Raw genomic sequence first — 18,727 nt, 5'->3', positions numbered from 1 at the left:
AAAATATAGAGTTGAATAAATGGTTACAGTATGTCAGTATCTTTGCTTCATGTGTCCTAGTAGATTATAAACCTTCATCTAGAAGGATCATTGTTTGTCAACTGGGAAGCCTACAGAGGTTGAAAAACTAGTTCAAGGTGGTTCAGCAAGCTGTGGTCAGGGATTCAAACACAGGGTATCTGTTTTTTGCTCTTCCCCTCAAGGAGCTTACAGTCTCCTGGGGAGGCAACAACACACCAAAATAACACATTAAATGCTGAAAGAGACTTTAAATAATTTGGAAGATGGACAGATTAAATTCAGTTCAGAGAATCATATAATGTCTCTTTGCCGTCGATTTTGAAGAATTAGTGTTTTGGCTAATAGGGAAGAGGAGGAGATGGAAAGTTCCAAAAGATCTATCAAGGAGGTGCACTGATGTGTTCAGAGACTAACAAGTAAGCCAGTTGGCTGAAGTACAATTTTGTGAGAGGAAATCATGTGCAGGAAGGCTGGGAAGGTAGACTGGGACTAGACTCTACATCCCGTAAAGCCAAACTCCTTTTGTTTTCTAAGGAAGCACGATGAGAAGTAATGTGTGAGTGAGGGAGAACCCTTACTCATTTGACAGACTTTGTGCTAACAACATAGAAATGCACAAACCATGTATCCTGCTTCCAAAAATTAATGTAATAATTTTTTATTATTATTGAACACTTCTTAGATGCAAAGGATTGAGATCAATGTTCTTTTAGATATATTAATCCATTTGATTTCATCATCCATAATCCTGGTATGGTTTGAACACCAAGAGAGAGCAGTGATGCCAGATTAAGCAATTTGGGTTTTATCCCAAGGGAAAAAGAGAGCCACTGAAGCATTATAAGTGGGTAAGAAACACCATCTGATTTGCATTTTAGCCTAATCATTGTGAGAGCAGCTTGGAGAATGAATTAGAGGGGGCAAATCTGGAAGCCCGGAGATAAGTATGAATGTTCTGCTTTTAGATGGGCCCTGCCATATGGAGATCATTTTATTGACAGTGTGTAGGATGGGTCAGATGAGGAGAAACTGTGGGAAGAAGACCAAATAGGAAAATATCTTAGTCATCGAGATGAGAAGGAATGAAGATGTGACCTAACAGGACCTTGGTACGTGGAAGAGGTGGAATCAATAAGGGAAGGAAGGTTGGAACATGTTCAAAGGCTGTCATCTTAGATAATGGTGGTACCATTTACAAGAATAGAAAGTTCGGGAAGGTTTGCACATGAGGGTATATTTATATGGGAAGAAAAGTTTTATTTTGGTTAGATTGTGTTTCAGGGTATTAAGCAAATGCCTCCGGAGTAGTTGGCAATGCTGGCCTGGGATCTGAACGGAGTGCTACAAATAGAGATGTCTGTGCCACTGGCATACAGGTTACAGTTGAAAACACAGGGATAAATGTATCCCTGCAGGAGGTTATGCAGGAAAAAAATGATAATAAATTCTGGGAATGTCTACATTTATGGGGGGGGTGAAGAAGGCAGAGGACCAAGGAAACAGACAGAGGAGATAATGTCTAACTTTATAGACTTACTAGAATGATTAAATGAATTAAAGTTTACTTTCCCCTAACATGTTTTGTTCATTGCCTGGTACGTAACAGATACTTAATTGTCTCTCAAACAAACAAACAAACAAAACATAAACACAGAACTTCTTCCCTTCATTCCAGCTCCCCAATTTTTATATAAGAAAATCAAAAGCTCACGTCTCCCCATTGGTAGAAGAGCTTGGCAGCGTTCCACTGCAGTTTCTGGTTCCGTTTGTTGCCCACGATGGGAGAGCGGCCCCTGGAAAGACCTTTCTTGGTGATATTCACGTGATGCCCTTTCATCCACTCTGGCCAGTTGCCACGGTTACAGCGGTGAACAAACCGGGCACATTCCAGGAATAGAGCTGCTCTGGCTACCACAGGAGCTTCCTGAGAGTGGTTGTTAAGGAAAGAATGATGTGGGATTAATGAGCAATAGACTCACCTTAAAGGGAATTACTACATACTTTTATTTTAGTCTCCATATCTTGATTTAGGTTAGCCATATTTCCCAGGGTTGTATTATCATGGTTAATGGTGGTGGGGATTCTGGTAAATGGATCCTTGAAGGCAAATTTGGATATTGAAGAATGAGACATTTTAAGTGATTTCTGTGTTTAGTTTTCCCCTTTTGAAGAATCTCAAGTAATTTCATGACTCTATCTTTGCATAGTTAAGAGGCAGCTGGGATTTGAATGGGAGAGCGAGATAATTTTCAAAGGAATTTTTCAATATGAAGCTTTTGTTAAACCTAAAATTTTAACCTGTAGCAAACCAATATTCAATTTCTAGAACAGTCTTATGTTAATCAAGGGAGGCAATAGTGATTTTGTTCCAACAATAATCTGTTATCTATGACCATCCACATGCTCCAAAGAAGTACTGTTTCTGTCGTTTCTATACATTTTGGCTAATAAGAAAAGGAAGTGTTTATTAGATTTTGTTGAGTTGGTCTTTTTTCTCCTGACTTTGTGATGAATAACAGATCAAATTCTGCTTAAATAGGCATGGTTTCAATTGAAGATGTCTGACAAAAAGGAAATTATTTAATTGATAAATGAAAAACAGAGCATTTCTTCAGAAAATAAAAATATGGTTCCATCTTGTCATGTCAAGATGTGTTTGGAAAAAAAAAAAAAGAAAAGAAAAAACAACTTTTAGTTGCTACCCAGAAACTGGTATCAGCTACTGACTGAAATCTTTACAAGCTAAATAAATAAACAAACAAACAAACAAACAAATGGAGGGAGGAGCATGAAGTTTCCCTAGAAGGTCAACAGGTCACAAAAATCACACAGATCAATAATTAATGTGTTATTTAACTTGTGCCAATTTTAAAAGAATGTTTCACAATATTAGCCATCACCTCAGAGTTACCTAAGAATCATAAGTTGATTAATAACCTAATAACCACAAAGTTTTCAAATTGAAATACTTTCTGTCATTTCAAACAATAATATTCTTAACAATGCTTTCATCCACAATGTTAGAAAAGCGGATAATATATAAAGAGTATCAATTACATGGCAAATTAGTTTTTATGAGTCATAATTCTTAATTATAATAACAAACCTCTAGTCTAGAAATGACATCCTTATTTCAATGTTTTTAAAAATGCAGTATAACTTTTCTACCACCATACAGCTGGAAAGAGGTGACCATAGGATTCAATACCAGATCTTTCGAATGCCCAAATCTATGCTAGTTCTTCTTCTGTACCTGCATAGTCTTAATTTATACACATATAAATCTTGGTTAAAGATGATTTCTAGAAGGCATGTAGAAAGTTTAAAAATGGGGCATTGATGTCATGTGATGTTATTCTCTAAAACACAAATATATGATCACATCATTTCCTATTTAAAATTTATTATAGGTTCCATCCACCTCAACAATAACATGAATAAAGACACCCAATCTTTGTTATCTGGTTCATCTGTCTTTCTATTCCTCTAGTAATACTTCATGATCTAACTACATCAAACTGGTTACAGTCCCCCAAATATAACACCTCATTCCTTTTCATATGTTGTTTCCATGACTTGTGGAGCTGTTAAACCCCTTTTCCATGACTTGTGGAGCTGTTTAAAATCCCTATTTTAAAGAATAAGCTTAGTTACCTCCTCTCAGAAGCTCTCCTTAATCTGTTTCCCCTTAGAGAGAGTTGGTGAATTCATACTTTGAGTACCACAGCATCTCAAGCACACGGAATGATTCAAGTAAGCCCTTTAGGCATTCTCATTGTCCACAGCTTAAAGGAAGCCATCAAGAATTCCAATAAGAAATATATTTATGTAGGAACTTGATTTCACAAAGCACATGATGTATTGCTACTACATACTAAGTTAATCTATGTGAAAATACAGAATACAAGATGAGCACTAATGGTGAGAACCTGTCATTAATAAAAAATGGACACTAATGATGAGAATCTATCATCCACTGCATTGGTGCTAAGATTTGGTAGCGAGTCAAAGGAACAGAAAGACTTGAGATCGCACAGGGTCAAATGACTTTCTGCATCAAACCTATCAATATTGCAGTACATAACAAATAGATTAAATATCTACACTCTTTTCTTGTATTAAATATTTATTTTATTAACCATCTCAGGTATGCTAATCTGTGTCTGGAAAAGGCTTGAACATCTGTCTCTAAAAATGTGTGGCAGTCTGGAGGCAAGGTGAGTGATGCGTATTCTTAGCCCATCAGATTTTGACACATTCTCAATATAAGGCAATGGGATTCATTGCTTAATGGCAGGGAGACAGAATTACTGCCGAGGCAGCATTATGTCACAGACCCTGGCTCCTACAGGATTACCAAGGGTGAAACTCAACCTACTCAAATGTATGGGACAGAGGATCTTTTTATTGCCTTTAACTTTAGATGACACTGAGAAGATTAATGATAGAGGAGTGAAAAATCTAAATCGTGCTTTGTGAGTTTTTCTATGTAGACTGGCTTGCCTTTTTCAGGGGAAAAAAAAGTTTTATTTGCTTAGGAAGCTCAGGGGATTTTGAATGAGAAGAAATTTTGATTTTCTTTCAAACACAAGTTATAATAAAACTCAGATATTAGTAGTTATCAGCCCTAGGAAATCCTAAAGTTTAGAAATGCAATTGAGATCAATATGAAAATAATTCCCATTAACTAGGCAGCACAATCTTAAAGGGAAGATTGGTTATTATCTGATGAATTTGATCCATGTAAATTCTAAAACCAGGTAACTTTTGGAAAGGTCACTCTCTACATTGAGGAATGAGACATAGAATAACTCAAATATTGCCCTTATAATCTTTATGAATCTGGTAGATGAAAACAGGCTTGAAACCCATCATCAAGATGGCACTGAATCATAGCACTTTCTGGGGGTATTGTAGTGTCTATTTTACTGTACAGACAATGAGGGAGTTGTTGAGGACTCTACAAAGCTACGGACTCTACTATGATCCTGATAGAAGATACCTAGCAAGAAGTACTGACTTCACACTGTGTATGAAAGAACATTCGAAGCATTCTAGTGTGGATGTGGCTAAGGGGAATTATTTCCCTTATAAATTCCTTTCAAAGTGTAGTTTATAAAGTATTGATTTTTAGGGGCAGGGTTATAGAATACCTTGGAAAACAGATTCTTCCTGGACACAAAGAAGAGTCCATTTTTCCTCTTTTGATGGAGCTTACCTCTTATAGCTCAGCGCAATCTGAAGAAACAGCAAAAAATGGAGACATGACAGAATGGATAAGGATGGATTCACATCACAGAGAAAAACAGCACAAATGGAGAAAAATGAATCAGAAGAACGCTGCATGGATGAAAAGAACCACAGAGTATCAGGACATAGTCAAAGGCGAACATCTAAACAAAACTTGATACCACTGGTATACCACAGAGAATTTTTACTGGTAGTCCTGAAAGATAAGTAGACATATTTAAAGTTCTTATTTGCATGTCTGCTAGATCACCTTTTTATGTTCCATAATACCATGGAGTGGCTTCAATTCAATTATGGCATAACTTCATAGTTTCAGACAATCCAGAAACAATTTTAACTGGGAAGACTAGATTGGCCTAAAATATTAGGTTAAATCCTATGGAATTTGTAGATTTGAAGGTCAAAAATAGTTGAATACTAACAATTTCACATGGTTTACTCTTACATAAGGTGTTCTCTGCAATGACTACAGAGCTGTTCAGTTAAAGTTACATGTCATAAGAATGTCATTACACAGCACAGATTTCTCTAACATTCTTCAACGAGAAAACTTCAAGTGTTGCCTACTTTTCCTTGACTTCCTTTGTCACTTTTTCCTGAATTTTATAAGATCATTATGTATATTGAATGTTTCCTTTATGAAAGTGAAGGAGAGAATTGGAACACTAATTCAAACAGCCGTGCTTTATTTTGCCTGGGGACTTAGAAAATATTGTTACCAAGATACGATGGTTAATTGAAGGTTATAATTGCAATACATTCCTTTCCCTGAAGGACTATATCTAAACTTATTATGTGAGAAGAAGCCCTGATTCTGAAAACTCACATAAAACACTGGACAGGAACTGTTTTAAAAGACTGAATATTTTATGTTGGTCCCTGGGGAATTACATAATATTTTTATTGCCTTAGAAAAAAATTTAAAGCTCTTGCTGGTGCAGGATACCTACTTATTTAAGACCAATGGGAATAGGCAGTTATTGTGGGTCCTAGTGTGCATTGGAAGCTCGTTTGCTGGAGGGTATGTGTTTGTGAGTATTTATTACTTAGTTTGTATTGAATTCTCTGCCTGACTGAGATCATTAAGTAACTGACAGGCTGCCTCTGCCCCTGCTCATTTCCACAGTAGCTGTGGATAACTGAAATCATTCAGTTGTCAGACTAGAGGCAGGCATTATTTTTTAGTACATGGTCTAGATGGCTCGCCATTTTAATAGTTACTCAGATCACACTAATATTTTGGGTAAGTATTATAAAAAACAAAGTCTTCTGTTTCTGACAATATGATGGATTAGGTTTAAAGATGAACTTCCTATGGTTTAGACATCTAAAATATTGGATAAAATATTCCCTCAATTTCTTCACTTTGCTTTTGCTTTTGTTTCTAACACAAGATAAGAGACCATTGAAGAGTAGAAATGACAAGCACTTGTAATTCTGGGTGGGGAAGAGAGACAGGTGCCAGCTAGCATAGGAATAATTACCCTGAGTGTTTCTACCGATTATGAAGAGGCTAGACCCTGGGTTTTCAATGGGCAGTGAGTTAAATGTCTGGGCCCAAGTACAGTGGGAGGTTAATTCATACGCCAAAATGCCAGGTGAGAGTCACCTTTAGTGGGTGAGTAAGAAAAAGATCTACCTCACCGAAATAGGCTTGCCTGACTAGGCTTGGCTGTTTAAAACAGGAAAAAAAATTCTTTTATGAGAACTCCTAGTCAAAATACCACATTCCTCTATAAGTTTAGAATGGTACTACTTCCATGTTCCTTTACCTCCTCCCCCAAAAGAGTTTAAAAATGGTTTTAGGTTGGTGATGTTTCCAGATGCCTGAGAAAAGAAATGGAAATCCTCTCTGGAGGAATACTTTGAATCAGTACTTCTCAAATCTTCAAACTTGAGTGTGCATTAAAGTCACTTGGCAATACAGAATAAAAAAATAGTGTTTTTATGATCCCACTCCAGAGATTCTGATTCAGTGTATCTGTTGACGGTCTGAAAATTTGCATTTCAAACATGCTCACAGATGATGATGATATTACTGGTACACTAATTAACACTGCTTTTAGCATAGGTCTTAAAGAATTCCCACAGACAATATTCCAAGAATTTAAGTTCACATAAAAAATACATTTAAAAAAATCCACCATGAGTAAGAGAAGAAACAAAAAAGTATAGAATGAAACCCACAAAGACAGCAATTATTGGCACTGTTGTGAATCAAATACATTTAAAGATTAATGTGGGTATTGAAAGTATGATGAAAAATTAAGTTATCAAGGTTGACCAAGCACTTTTAAAACAAGAATCAAGTAAAACTTCTACAGATAAAAAGTAGCACTTGAAATTTAAAACTCAATATATGGATTTTTTTAAATTTTTATTTATTTATGATAGTCACAGAGAGAGAGAGAGGCAGAGACATAGGCAGAGGGAGAAGCAGGCTCCATTCACCGGGAGCCCGACGTGGGATTCGAACCCGGGTCTCCAGGATCGCGCCCTGGGCCAAAGGCAGGCGCCAAACCACTGCGCCACCCAGGGATCCCTCAATATATGGATTAAAACACAGATTAGATCATGTTTTTTTCCAACTTCAGCACTATTGACCATTTGGGCCAGATAATTCTTTTTCTATGAAGAGTGTTCTATGTATTATGAGATGTTTATTAGCATTTTTGGTATCTACCCAGGAGATTCTATTAGTCATCATCAGGTTGTGACAATGAAAAATTCCTCCAGACATTGCCAAATGTCCCTCAGTGGGCAAAATTACTCATGGTCAAGAACCCTGGGATTAAACAAAGTGAAAAGAGACAAAGTGAAATGGAAGAGATATCTCAGAAACCCACTCAAGATATAGATTGAAAGAAATAAGAAATATGAAAGAGAAGTTATAAAAAATAGAGGATAAAGTGTTAAGACCTATCACATACCTTTTCAATTTATAGAAGTAAAGATTAGATAAAATGTGAAAACCATAATCTTGAAAGAGATAATAGCTGAAAAATTTCCAGAAGAGATGTAATATACTAATTACATAATTCAGGCACTTAATGAATCTCAACTAAGAAAAATATGTTAGAAACATCTCAGTGAAACTGAAAAATATTAAAAGTAAAGAGAAGACATTAAAAGCAATTGGGGAGGATGGGCAGATTATATTATATATATTCCCATACATAATACAATGACAAGCCAGAAGACAATGGGATAATACCTTTGATGTACAGAAGGAAAATCTTAGTCTATACTTATAATTCTAGCAAAAGTTATCTTTTCAGAATAAGACCAAAATAGACATTTTCAAGTGAACTGTTAGCGAGAGAGCTACTGCCAACTGATCATCACTAAAGAAATTTCTGAAAGGTCTCCTTCAGAAGGACGGAACTTAGGAGGGATGTATGAGATGCACAGAGAAATGGTGAGCAGAGAATATGCTTTTGGGTAAATTTTAAAATAATTTTCCTGAAAATCAATAAAAATAATGTCTACTTTGTCAATGTTTAAACAAAAAACAAGATAGAATTAAATCTCAAACAATAGCTAGGGTTAAAACCTTCTACAGTATTTTAGTTTGAGAGAAGAGTAAAGATATTAATTTTAGATTTCATTTAAACCTGTAATTTAAAAAAATAGAGAATATAATGATTTCCAAGCTATTGAAGCAAAATAAGACAATGCTAAACCAAACCAAATCAATAGAAAAAAAACTAAACCTAACACAATCTAAAAGAGGATATGAAATAGAAACAAGAACATATACTCAATGAAATAATGAAAATGTGATAAATAGGCAGAAAAAGGGAAGTGAATCTATATCAGCAATCATAATTTGTGCAAATGGACTAAATTTTCCAGGGGAAGAAGTTGTTAAAGTGGTATAAAAAGAATATCTATTTTTTATGAAAGTCACCCCTAAAACACAAAGATGTGGAAAAATTGAAAGTAAAGGATTGGCAAAAAAAGACATACCGAGCCAATGCTCACATAATAAAATGGTTTCAGCTGTATTAGTGTTAGAGAAAAATCTATCTAAGGTAAAAAGCATTACTGAAAATAAACTGGGTCACTAGATAGTGATAAAAGGTTCATACCTTTTATCTGTCACACTTCAAACTGCTGTTTGGTCAGAACTACAAGTATAAATGTCATCAAATTTGTCATCAAGTGAAGACTTAAACATAACTTAGTAATCAACAGATCAAGAAGTAAAGAAGAATGGAGTTCTTTTTTTTAAGATTTTATTTATTTATTCATGAGAGATACAGAGAGAGAGAGGCAGAGACACAGGCAGAGGGAGAAGCAGGCTCCATGCAAGGAGCCTAACATGGGACTCAATCCTGGGTCTCCAGGATCATGCCCTGGGCTGAAGGCGGCGCTAAACTGCTGAGCCACCTGGGCTGCCCAAGAATGGAGATTTGAATACAAAATGCTGAACCCAACAACTGGATGGAGACTACATATTCTTTTCAACCACAAATGGGACACTTATGAAAATTGATAGTTTAGTTCATAAAATGTATAAATTAATTCCAAATAATCAGTAAAAATAAAGTTACAAGTCAATAACAAATGGATGCCTAACAAAAACTTGGAATTTATAAACTGAAACATCCACATATACATCTAAATAACTCATGGGTCAAAAAGGAAATCATTAAAGAAATTAAAAATTACTTAAAAATAAATTAACTAAATAAATAAAAATACAGCTTATTGGAATTTATGGGATGTAGTTAAAGCAGTATTTAGTGGGAAATTAATAGCTAAGTGCTCAATTTGGAAAGAAAAAATAAAATTATTAGCTAAACAATTGACCAATAAGCTAAAGAATAATACAATGAATGCAAAGCAAGAGAAGAAAATAAAAGAACAGGAGTAAATGAATTTGAGAAAAAGATAAAATAGACTCAACAAGGTCATTAAAAAAGCAATAAAATTGACAAGTATTTGGCAAGACTAATCAAGAAAAAACTCTCATAATCTACTACAAATGCTGCCAAAATTAAGAACTGATAAGAAAATGTTAGGACAAATTTTATGCCACCAAATATGAAAATGTAGGTGCAGCTGACAATTAAAAAAACTAAAATTACTTGATCTGACTCAGAAGTATAGTTGAGGTGATTGGCTAATCAATTCAGAACTGAAATTCAATATCTCTGAATTTATCAGTGGACTCAATATAATTCCAAGAATAAATCAAAGGATTTTCATGAAACCTGACAACCTAATTATAAAATTCACACAGAAGAGCAAAGAGCCATAAAGTAGCTTAGGTGATTTTAAAAGTTCTAGCTATTAAAACAGAGTAGTTTTACTCTGGGTAAAAGGAAAATGGAGCAGAAAAAAACAAACCCTCAGAATTACACTCATGAATCTATGGAAACCTGACACATCCTTAAGATAATACAATGAATGAAATGAAATCTCTGCACATCAGAGAATAAAGTATAAACTAGTAATATATTATCCTAAGATAATTATGTTCTATGTGGAAAAAAGGGAAGAAAACAATTTCCTATCTTAAAGCAATCACACAGTAATCTAGTTAAAGACTTCAGTAATGAAATGTAAACTTTAAAGCTTTTAGAAGAAAATACAAGAATATATATATGACCTAGGGATTTTCTTTAAAAAGTTGTAAAAAAAAATGCTAGCCATAAGAGAGTTCTAATGAATCAAACTAAAATTTTCTCTTCATTAAAATTTAGTATAATGAATAAAATAAAATAAGCCACGAAATAGGAAATGATGCAACATAGAAAACAGAAAATGGATTCTTATTGACAAAAATCTATACTCTTTTAAAATTATCAATAAAAAGTTAAATAATCCTCCAATAAAAAGGTAAACATAATATGGGATCTTTCACCAAAGTGAAACATAAATGGTAAACAGACCTATGAAAAGAAAAGATTTCAGACTTCAGGTTGAAAATATAAAGTGTTGTTCCTTTAATTCAATGATTAAAAATAAAAATGTTGGATAATACAAGCGTTGACAAGAACACAGAGCAACAGGAGCTTTTATTACAGTGTTGGTGCCAGTAATTGTTGCAACTACTTTGAAATACACTTTGGCATCATGTAGTAAAATTATGACTCACTAATTCCACCCCGAGGTGTATTTAGAAAACCGTGAATCAAGACCCATATGCAGTAATACTCATGAAGACATTGTTCAAAATAGGCAAAAATTTTGAAAAAATAAAAATGTCCATCTAACAGAATGGACATATAAACTATGTATGGCATATTCAAACAAATATCATTCACTAGTGAGAATGAATGTATTAATAAAAAAAGCATCAACAAAGATGAACTCAGACTTAAGGTCGAACAAAAAGAGTATAGCATGATTTAAGTTAAATAAATTTCACGACTATTTTTTTTTAAATATATATTTCCAAGGGATAAAAGCTCATGTGGTAAAATAAACAAAGCACAGGAAAGATTAAAACAGACTTTAAGAGAACAGTGTCACATGGAGGTAGGGGATGTGTAATTAAGGAAAGGAATCCAGGGGACTTTAAAGAAAGTGGAACTGTCCTATTCTTTAAGGTCGTGGTGGATATGTGACATCAATTTTTTTCTCTGAAACTGTATATATTTATGAAATATATTACCTTTATGCTACATTTCATAGTTAGGATCTTTTAAAAAAACTCAATAATATAGGAATACCACTAGAATCGAGTGAATAATTTGATGATTTAGTTTTATTACTGAATTGTTTCAATCTTCTCATGATTCAAAAGGGAACACAATATGATTGTACTCTGATTGCTCCTAGTAAGCATATATTCCTATCTTCTTGAAAGAGTTAATTTGCACTGATTACCAAGTGGTCTTGCGATGGTAAGCCCCTAGTGGATAAAATTTGATGCAGTGAAACTGAAAGGTATGACTCTACCTATTTTCACCAGGAGGTTTTCAGTTTATGTCTGTTTAACTGGTATAATTATTGATAGCATCCCCTTTCACTCTCCAAAGTGCCCCAATTTGGAGAAAAATTATATAATCATCCCTAAAGCTATTTACAAGGCTATATAATTTACCATGAATTAGGTTTTCACTGCCCACAGAATAGAGAGAATTCTACAATATCATGGACTTTCTTGTTTTCATGGAATTGTTCCTAATGCAAACCGACACTATTATCAGTGCTAATCATGCTAATAAATTAGAAAACACTGTGTCTGTACATGTCATATTTAATTGAATAAAAAGGGCTAGAATATTTCACCTGAAATATATAGAAAACAAATCCCTTTTGTTTGAACTGTTTTTTACTATTTTTTTGTGCTTATAGATTACATAAACCTAGAGACAAAATGTTTTCTAAAACATGCTTTTTCTAAAATGCCTTACAGTTGTTTCTATTAAATTTGTACTAAAGAGAAAGAGTGTGAGGAAGAGCTGTGCTGGACTCTAAATTAAACCAATTACCCCTAAGTTTAGTAGTCACGGCAACAGTGACAAGAGAATTGTTTAAAATAAAACTTGCAGATAGGCAAGACTTCGAACATGGACATTTCTAATATTTCTTTCATTTAACAGTATTTTCAATTCTGAAGAAAACTGCAAACTTGAAAAAGTCACATTAACATTCCTAATTAAGGCACTAAAACAATAAAACTGTTCTGAAAGAAAAATCATGTCATACTGCAAAAATTGCATTTAAGCTGCACTTAAAAAGAAATGCAACACCCAACAAAAGAAAACACTAAAGGAGAGATGGGAGAAAGTGGTGTAATGGAATGTGAGGAGAAACGGAACACATTTGTTTTTCCCTCTTTTCCCCAGTCCTATCTGACAAAATGGCAGAATCTATAAGCATGCCTGTATCTGTTATCCATATCTGCATCTGTGCATCTATCTTTGTCATTTATATTTATACCTACCTCTCCATATATTTCTAAACTCATATTTTTGATAGAAATATAGACACTTCTACCTATATTTATACACATATACATACATGACAAAAACCACAAATACATTGTAAAACATACAAAACACATTTTTAACAGCAGGACCTTTCTCAAAGACAGGAAGCAGATGAAATCAGATATTAAGTGAAGTCAAATGCAGAGGAAACAAAAGGCAAAAATACATGTAATAGAAGACATTTGTGAAAGTTAGAGTAAACCCGAGAAACTCTTAACCCAGATGAGCAAATAAGAACCACGGTTGTCATCCCTGTGCAAATGACAGGAAACACAGAATGCTACTTTGATTCAAGCACATAGGACAGTATGCTTGTTAGAATTCATTGGTGACTTCAGTTTCTTCACTTTTCCATACTTGAGAAAATGGATTTAAGTGTGCCCTTATTTGGGAGGCTATTCCTTAGGCTGGTTCCTTTCCACTTATAAACAAGCAATAAATGTGAAGATGCTTTATAAACTACCTAGTATAATGAAAATATTACTATTGTCATTTTCTACCACCAATGCTGGCACCACCACAACTACCACTGTCTACCTATCCCTTTCACTCAACCCAACTAGTTCTACCTGGATTCTTTGTCTGATGATGGAGAATACTGCATTCCTTTACTTTTTTTAAAAAACTATTTATTCATTTGGGGGGGGGATGGGAGTAGAGGTAGAGAGAATCTTCGAGCAGATCCTTTCTGAGCATGGAGCCCAATGTGGGGCTCAATCCTCCAACCCATGAGATCATGACCTGAGCTGAAACCAAGAGTCAGAAGCTTAACTATTGAGCCACCCAGACGCCCCTACTGAACTCCTTTAAACCTTTACTAATTCTGACCTGTGACCTCTGCACACTCCTTGGCCTTGAGCTAGAATCAAAGATTCAGATATGAAAGGAAATCCTACAAACCACCCACTTTTTTGAGGTCCCTGTACAATGGCCTCCACTGAATGCAGGCTAGCGGCAAAGAGCTCATTACTTCTCAATAGAGCTACCTTATCACTGGACATCTACAATGATCAGAAAATGCTTCTTTACTTTGAGATTCAAAAGATACTGCTTGTTAGCATCAAATCTCCTTATTTTATTTCTTACCATGATATTTATAAGATTGAGAAGGTCAAGCAGGGCCAGAGTAGGTTCCAAAGGAAAGGAAGAAAGAAGGATCTAGTGATTTGGTAACTATCAGGGCATAGCCTTACTTTGGGGAAGTAAAATATATTTTAAATTTTCTTTTTTTTTTAAATATTTTAAATTTTCAATGGGATTCAGTCCAATTTAGTGGTTGGAGTCAAACTCTAGTCAGGAACAGAGTGTACTTATACCTGGAAACTTCTGTAATCTCATCTCCTTGAAAACTAAAAGCATTACAGCTGCTAGAAGTCAGATAGGCATAAAACCCTTTTGTAAGAGGGAATGAAATCTCAATACCCAAGAGACTTGATTATCAAAGAATTCATTAATATTCCTCTTAAAATAACCTTCATTCAGAAACTAGTATTAATTTGTTCTATTGGGATTATTTTTCAAATCCTCATATGCTTTCTTTGTGACATGCCTCATATATCTCCCATGCCCACATATCTTACATAAATCCTAAGGGTTCCATGTAGTGCCTCCTACATTACTGTTTTTGTATCATCAATAAAAGTTAATAAAAGTAATCATTCCAACTACTTGAATAAGGAGTCTCATTTTGCCAGATAATCATTTTGCCATTAACTGAGATTGAGTTCTTAACATTTTTGGTTTCATGGATGGTCCTGGGGGTGGGGGTAGTCCGTGAACCTCCTGATAATATATGTTAAATTTTCTCTATAAGTATACTTCTCTTGGAAAAATTTCCAGAGCTTTCATCCAATTCTAAAAGAGTCTATGTCCCCAAAATGTTAAGAATCACTGGTGTAGAGAGTGAATATGTGGTGTGAATCTTTAAAGTTGAAGATCTCCTATATTTTCTGGTTATGAATTCATCATGTATTCATGTGTTAAAGAACCTTTTTAATAGATCCAAATGCTTTGGGACCCTTAAAAATCATTTATAATCTTCTTTATTCTAGAGACCATATTCACCTAAGTGTATTTTCAATGTACAAGAGATACTCATTTTCAAATAAATAATATAAAATATAAGTATATATTTTATATAATGTGTATATATGTGTGTATATATATATATATATTTTTTTTTTTTTTTACAGAGAAAGTATATGCTATTGCTATAAAAATCCTAAATGGAATCAGAAGATTTTGTTTTGAACCCAGTTTTAGCACTGACTGGCATATGTGACCTTGAGCAAAATCACCTTGGCTCTTGGGGCTTTTGTTGTCTCATATGGAAATGTTTAAATGAAAAGAGCTGCTCAATAAAGTTCACTGTATAATATACATTCATGTGTAGATTTCAGTTCAGTATCTGAAAGAGTGGGGCTTGTAAAGGACAACCTGTTATTTCTGTCATCAGGTGCTTATTTGACTAATAGTTGTCCCAATACTATCAAGCCATTATTCTCCAATTTGTATGGCAAGCTGTGCCTGTATCTTTCTATCAATTTTTCAACAAGTTGAAATAATATCATTTTACTTAATCTTATTAGGCTTGCTTAGGAAATTTGATTCTCTACTTTGCCTAAAAATCTTTTTTTTTTTTTTTTTTTTTTTTACTAAAAATCTTCCAATGTAGCTCTGACACTAGGATTGAGACAAAGATAGACATGATGGTACCTTTGGAACATTACAGATTAAAATACCTATAAAGTGCTAATGCACAATTTTACTGTGAATTTAATAATTTTTCAACTAACGTCGGTCATTTTCACTTTCTCACTTACATTTAGATTATCATGTATAAAATACATGCTTTATTATTTTTGCATGTTTTAGTGATTTCACACAATTTTTTAATGAGACAGTCAATTTGATAGAGTATAAAATATAGAGTCTTTGAATACAGAGGTACATCTAACCTGGGTCTCTCTTTTGCTGTCTGTGTAGCCCTGGACTGTTAGTTGGTCCTTCTCAAATTTAGTTGTTTTTCCTTTCAAAACAGTAGGTACACAATAAATGTTAATCATTAGTTTATCAGCCTTAAAATGTACACTAAGAATTCTATAAAATAGATCACTATGCAAAAATAATCTTCATAAGGAAACTTTCAAACAGGTTGAGTTTTTTGTATCTATTAATAGCTGGTACCTTGCATGGCATATGAGAAACTCTCAACAGATACTGGTTGAGTTAATTAATTAATTACTATATGATGAGTTTCTTTTAAGCTACACTGAGTCCGGGTTTTTAAAATTCCACCATCCAGCCATTTGGTATAATTAATATGTAGAGAACTGCTCCTGCTCTGTGACTATATCCAGTTTAAAATTATTTCTATGCAGGGAGGGGTCACGAAACACTCCACTCACCATTACTGCCCTCCCACTATTACCCTATTATTCTGACTTCTCCTATTCCCTAATCAAATCCTGCTGCTTCCACCACTAACTAACACCATATAGTAGTATCTGATATTTTATACATTGTCAACACTTTCTAATAGTTACAAATTTGATAGTTAAAGGAATTTATGGACATATTAATGTGTATTTCTTATGTGCGAATAAGATGGGGCATACTTTGTTGGGTATTATTATTTTTAATGAAATGGCTGTTCATGTACTTACTACCCATTATTTAAATGTTCAATTGTTGGCCTTTTCTTATGGATTTTTACATTTATTTAAATTTGCTCCTTTTGGAATAGGTCAATAGTGATTAAAAAGAATCATTGCATAACTCAAAGGAATGACAGGCTAGTTACCATTCTCCCGCTTAGAAAACAAGGGATTGGCTCCTTGCCTTGTTAAACTCTTTTGCTTTAGACAGGCATCTTGCTCTTTGATAAATTACCATCAGCCTCAGCTCTCCTGGAGGCTCATGATTCCCTACATTTTATAGTCACCATAGCATGCATCAATGCACACTGAATATTTTGGAATTTATGAACATTCACAAAGGACAACATCCAGGAATGGGAGACTGACTGAAAAATCTTATATAACAAGTCATCATTTTGGGTGATTACAGTGGTATTTTTATTTCAGGCTTAAGTGAAGTCACGTTAACTTGATGGTAACTAGCTTGATAGCAAAGCGTGCAAATGTCACACAAAAATGGTATAATGTTATTATCAGATTTGGTTGATTTTCCAAGGTAAAATATGAGTGGTCAATGGTCACTTGTCCATATGCTGTAAAATCTGGAAAAGTCATCATTTATAGGCAGGCTTTAAGCTCTTTGTTGTAAAAAAAAAAAAAAAAGTCTATTTAGTTTTTATTTTTTAAAAGAGAAACTAAAAGACTTTATTCTTGATGTTTACCTGGTATATTGTACCAATTATTTTTTTTTTAAGATTTTATTTATTCATGATAGACAGAGACACAGAGAGAGGCAGAGATGGCAGAGGGAGAAGCAGGCTCCACGCAGGGGCCCCGACAAGGGACTCGATCCCCGGACCCCAGGATCAGGCCCTGGGCCAAAGGCAGGTGCTAAACCACTGAGCCACCCAGGGATCCCTGTACCCAGTATTTATATAATGTAGGAAGAGTTTATTAAATCTGAGGTAAATAAAGGAAACTGAGGCACTGAGTTGAAAAATTATATCTGGGCCTAGTTTACTTGACAGAAACCTTTTCTCTTTTCTTTTTTAAAATTTATTTATTTATTTATTCATGAGAGATACAGAGAGAGAGGCAGAGACACAGACAGAGGGAGAAGCAGGCTCCTGTGGGGAGGGCAACGTGGGACTTGATCCCAGGACCCCGGGATCACACCCTGAGCCAAAGCCAGATGCTCAACCACTGAGCCACCCAGGCATTCCCAAAAGAAACCCTTTCTTTTTTTAAAGAAAAATATTTTATTTATTTATTAATGGGCGGTGGGGAAGAGAGAGAGAGAGAGAGAGAGAGAGAACGCAGCAGAGGGAGAAGCAGGTTCCATGCAGGGAGCCCGACGTGGGACTCGATCCCAGGTCTCCAGGATCAGGCCCCAGGCTGAAGGCAGCGCCAAGTCGCTGAGCCACCTGGGCTGCCCAAGAAACCCTTTCTAAACTAGATCCATTTTATATTCTTTAATCCCTTACATGTGTATATAATACCATATGATGCTCAAAGCCCTTTTGCACAATTCAATTTATCCTTCCTTTTATATCTTTCCTTCAGTTGACAACTAGACCAAGACTCAAAGATGTTTAAGTACTAATACATGACAGACATAAAACTAATAATAATAAAAAAATAATAATGGCATACTTTATTGAGCAGTTACTGTATTTCAAGCACTCCCATAAGGTCTTTCCATTTAATGTGTCATTTAATCCTCACACTTAGCCAGAGGATTATTATTAGCCCTACTTTTATTTTACAGTTTTAGCTAGTAAATGTCAGAGCCCTCACATCCTTTTAATCATGATGCTCTACAGTCTACTTCCCGGTGCATATTTATTATTAAATTTTTCCCTTTTCTTT

At 34.6% G+C, this 18,727-nt stretch overlaps 1 protein-coding gene and 1 long non-coding RNA gene across 15 annotated transcripts in view; one reads left to right on the top strand and one right to left on the bottom strand.

The window, feature by feature from the left end:
• Positions 1–18,727, bottom strand: part of UNC80 (unc-80 homolog, NALCN channel complex subunit) — a 215,364-nt gene that overhangs the window by 117,418 nt on the left and 79,219 nt on the right. For all 14 annotated transcript variants that reach the window (XM_038585614.1, XM_038585623.1, XM_038585612.1 and 11 more), the window contains exon 23: positions 1,733–1,945. In XM_038585614.1, coding sequence (XP_038441542.1) covers positions 1,733–1,945 — 213 coding nt within the window. The remainder of the gene's footprint in view (positions 1–1,732; positions 1,946–18,727) is intronic.
• LOC111094332 lies at positions 4,169–15,601 on the top strand. Its single transcript, XR_005385320.1, has 2 exons — positions 4,169–4,238; positions 15,413–15,601. It is a non-coding gene; the product is annotated as an uncharacterized LOC111094332 (long non-coding RNA).

Source organism: Canis lupus, chromosome 37 (genome assembly GCF_011100685.1).
Source record: "Canis lupus familiaris isolate Mischka breed German Shepherd chromosome 37, alternate assembly UU_Cfam_GSD_1.0, whole genome shotgun sequence".
Classification (NCBI taxonomy): domain Eukaryota; kingdom Metazoa; phylum Chordata; class Mammalia; order Carnivora; family Canidae; genus Canis; species Canis lupus.
The sequence above is the reverse complement of the archived record's forward strand: the minus strand, read 5'-3'. Positions and strand labels throughout refer to the sequence as shown.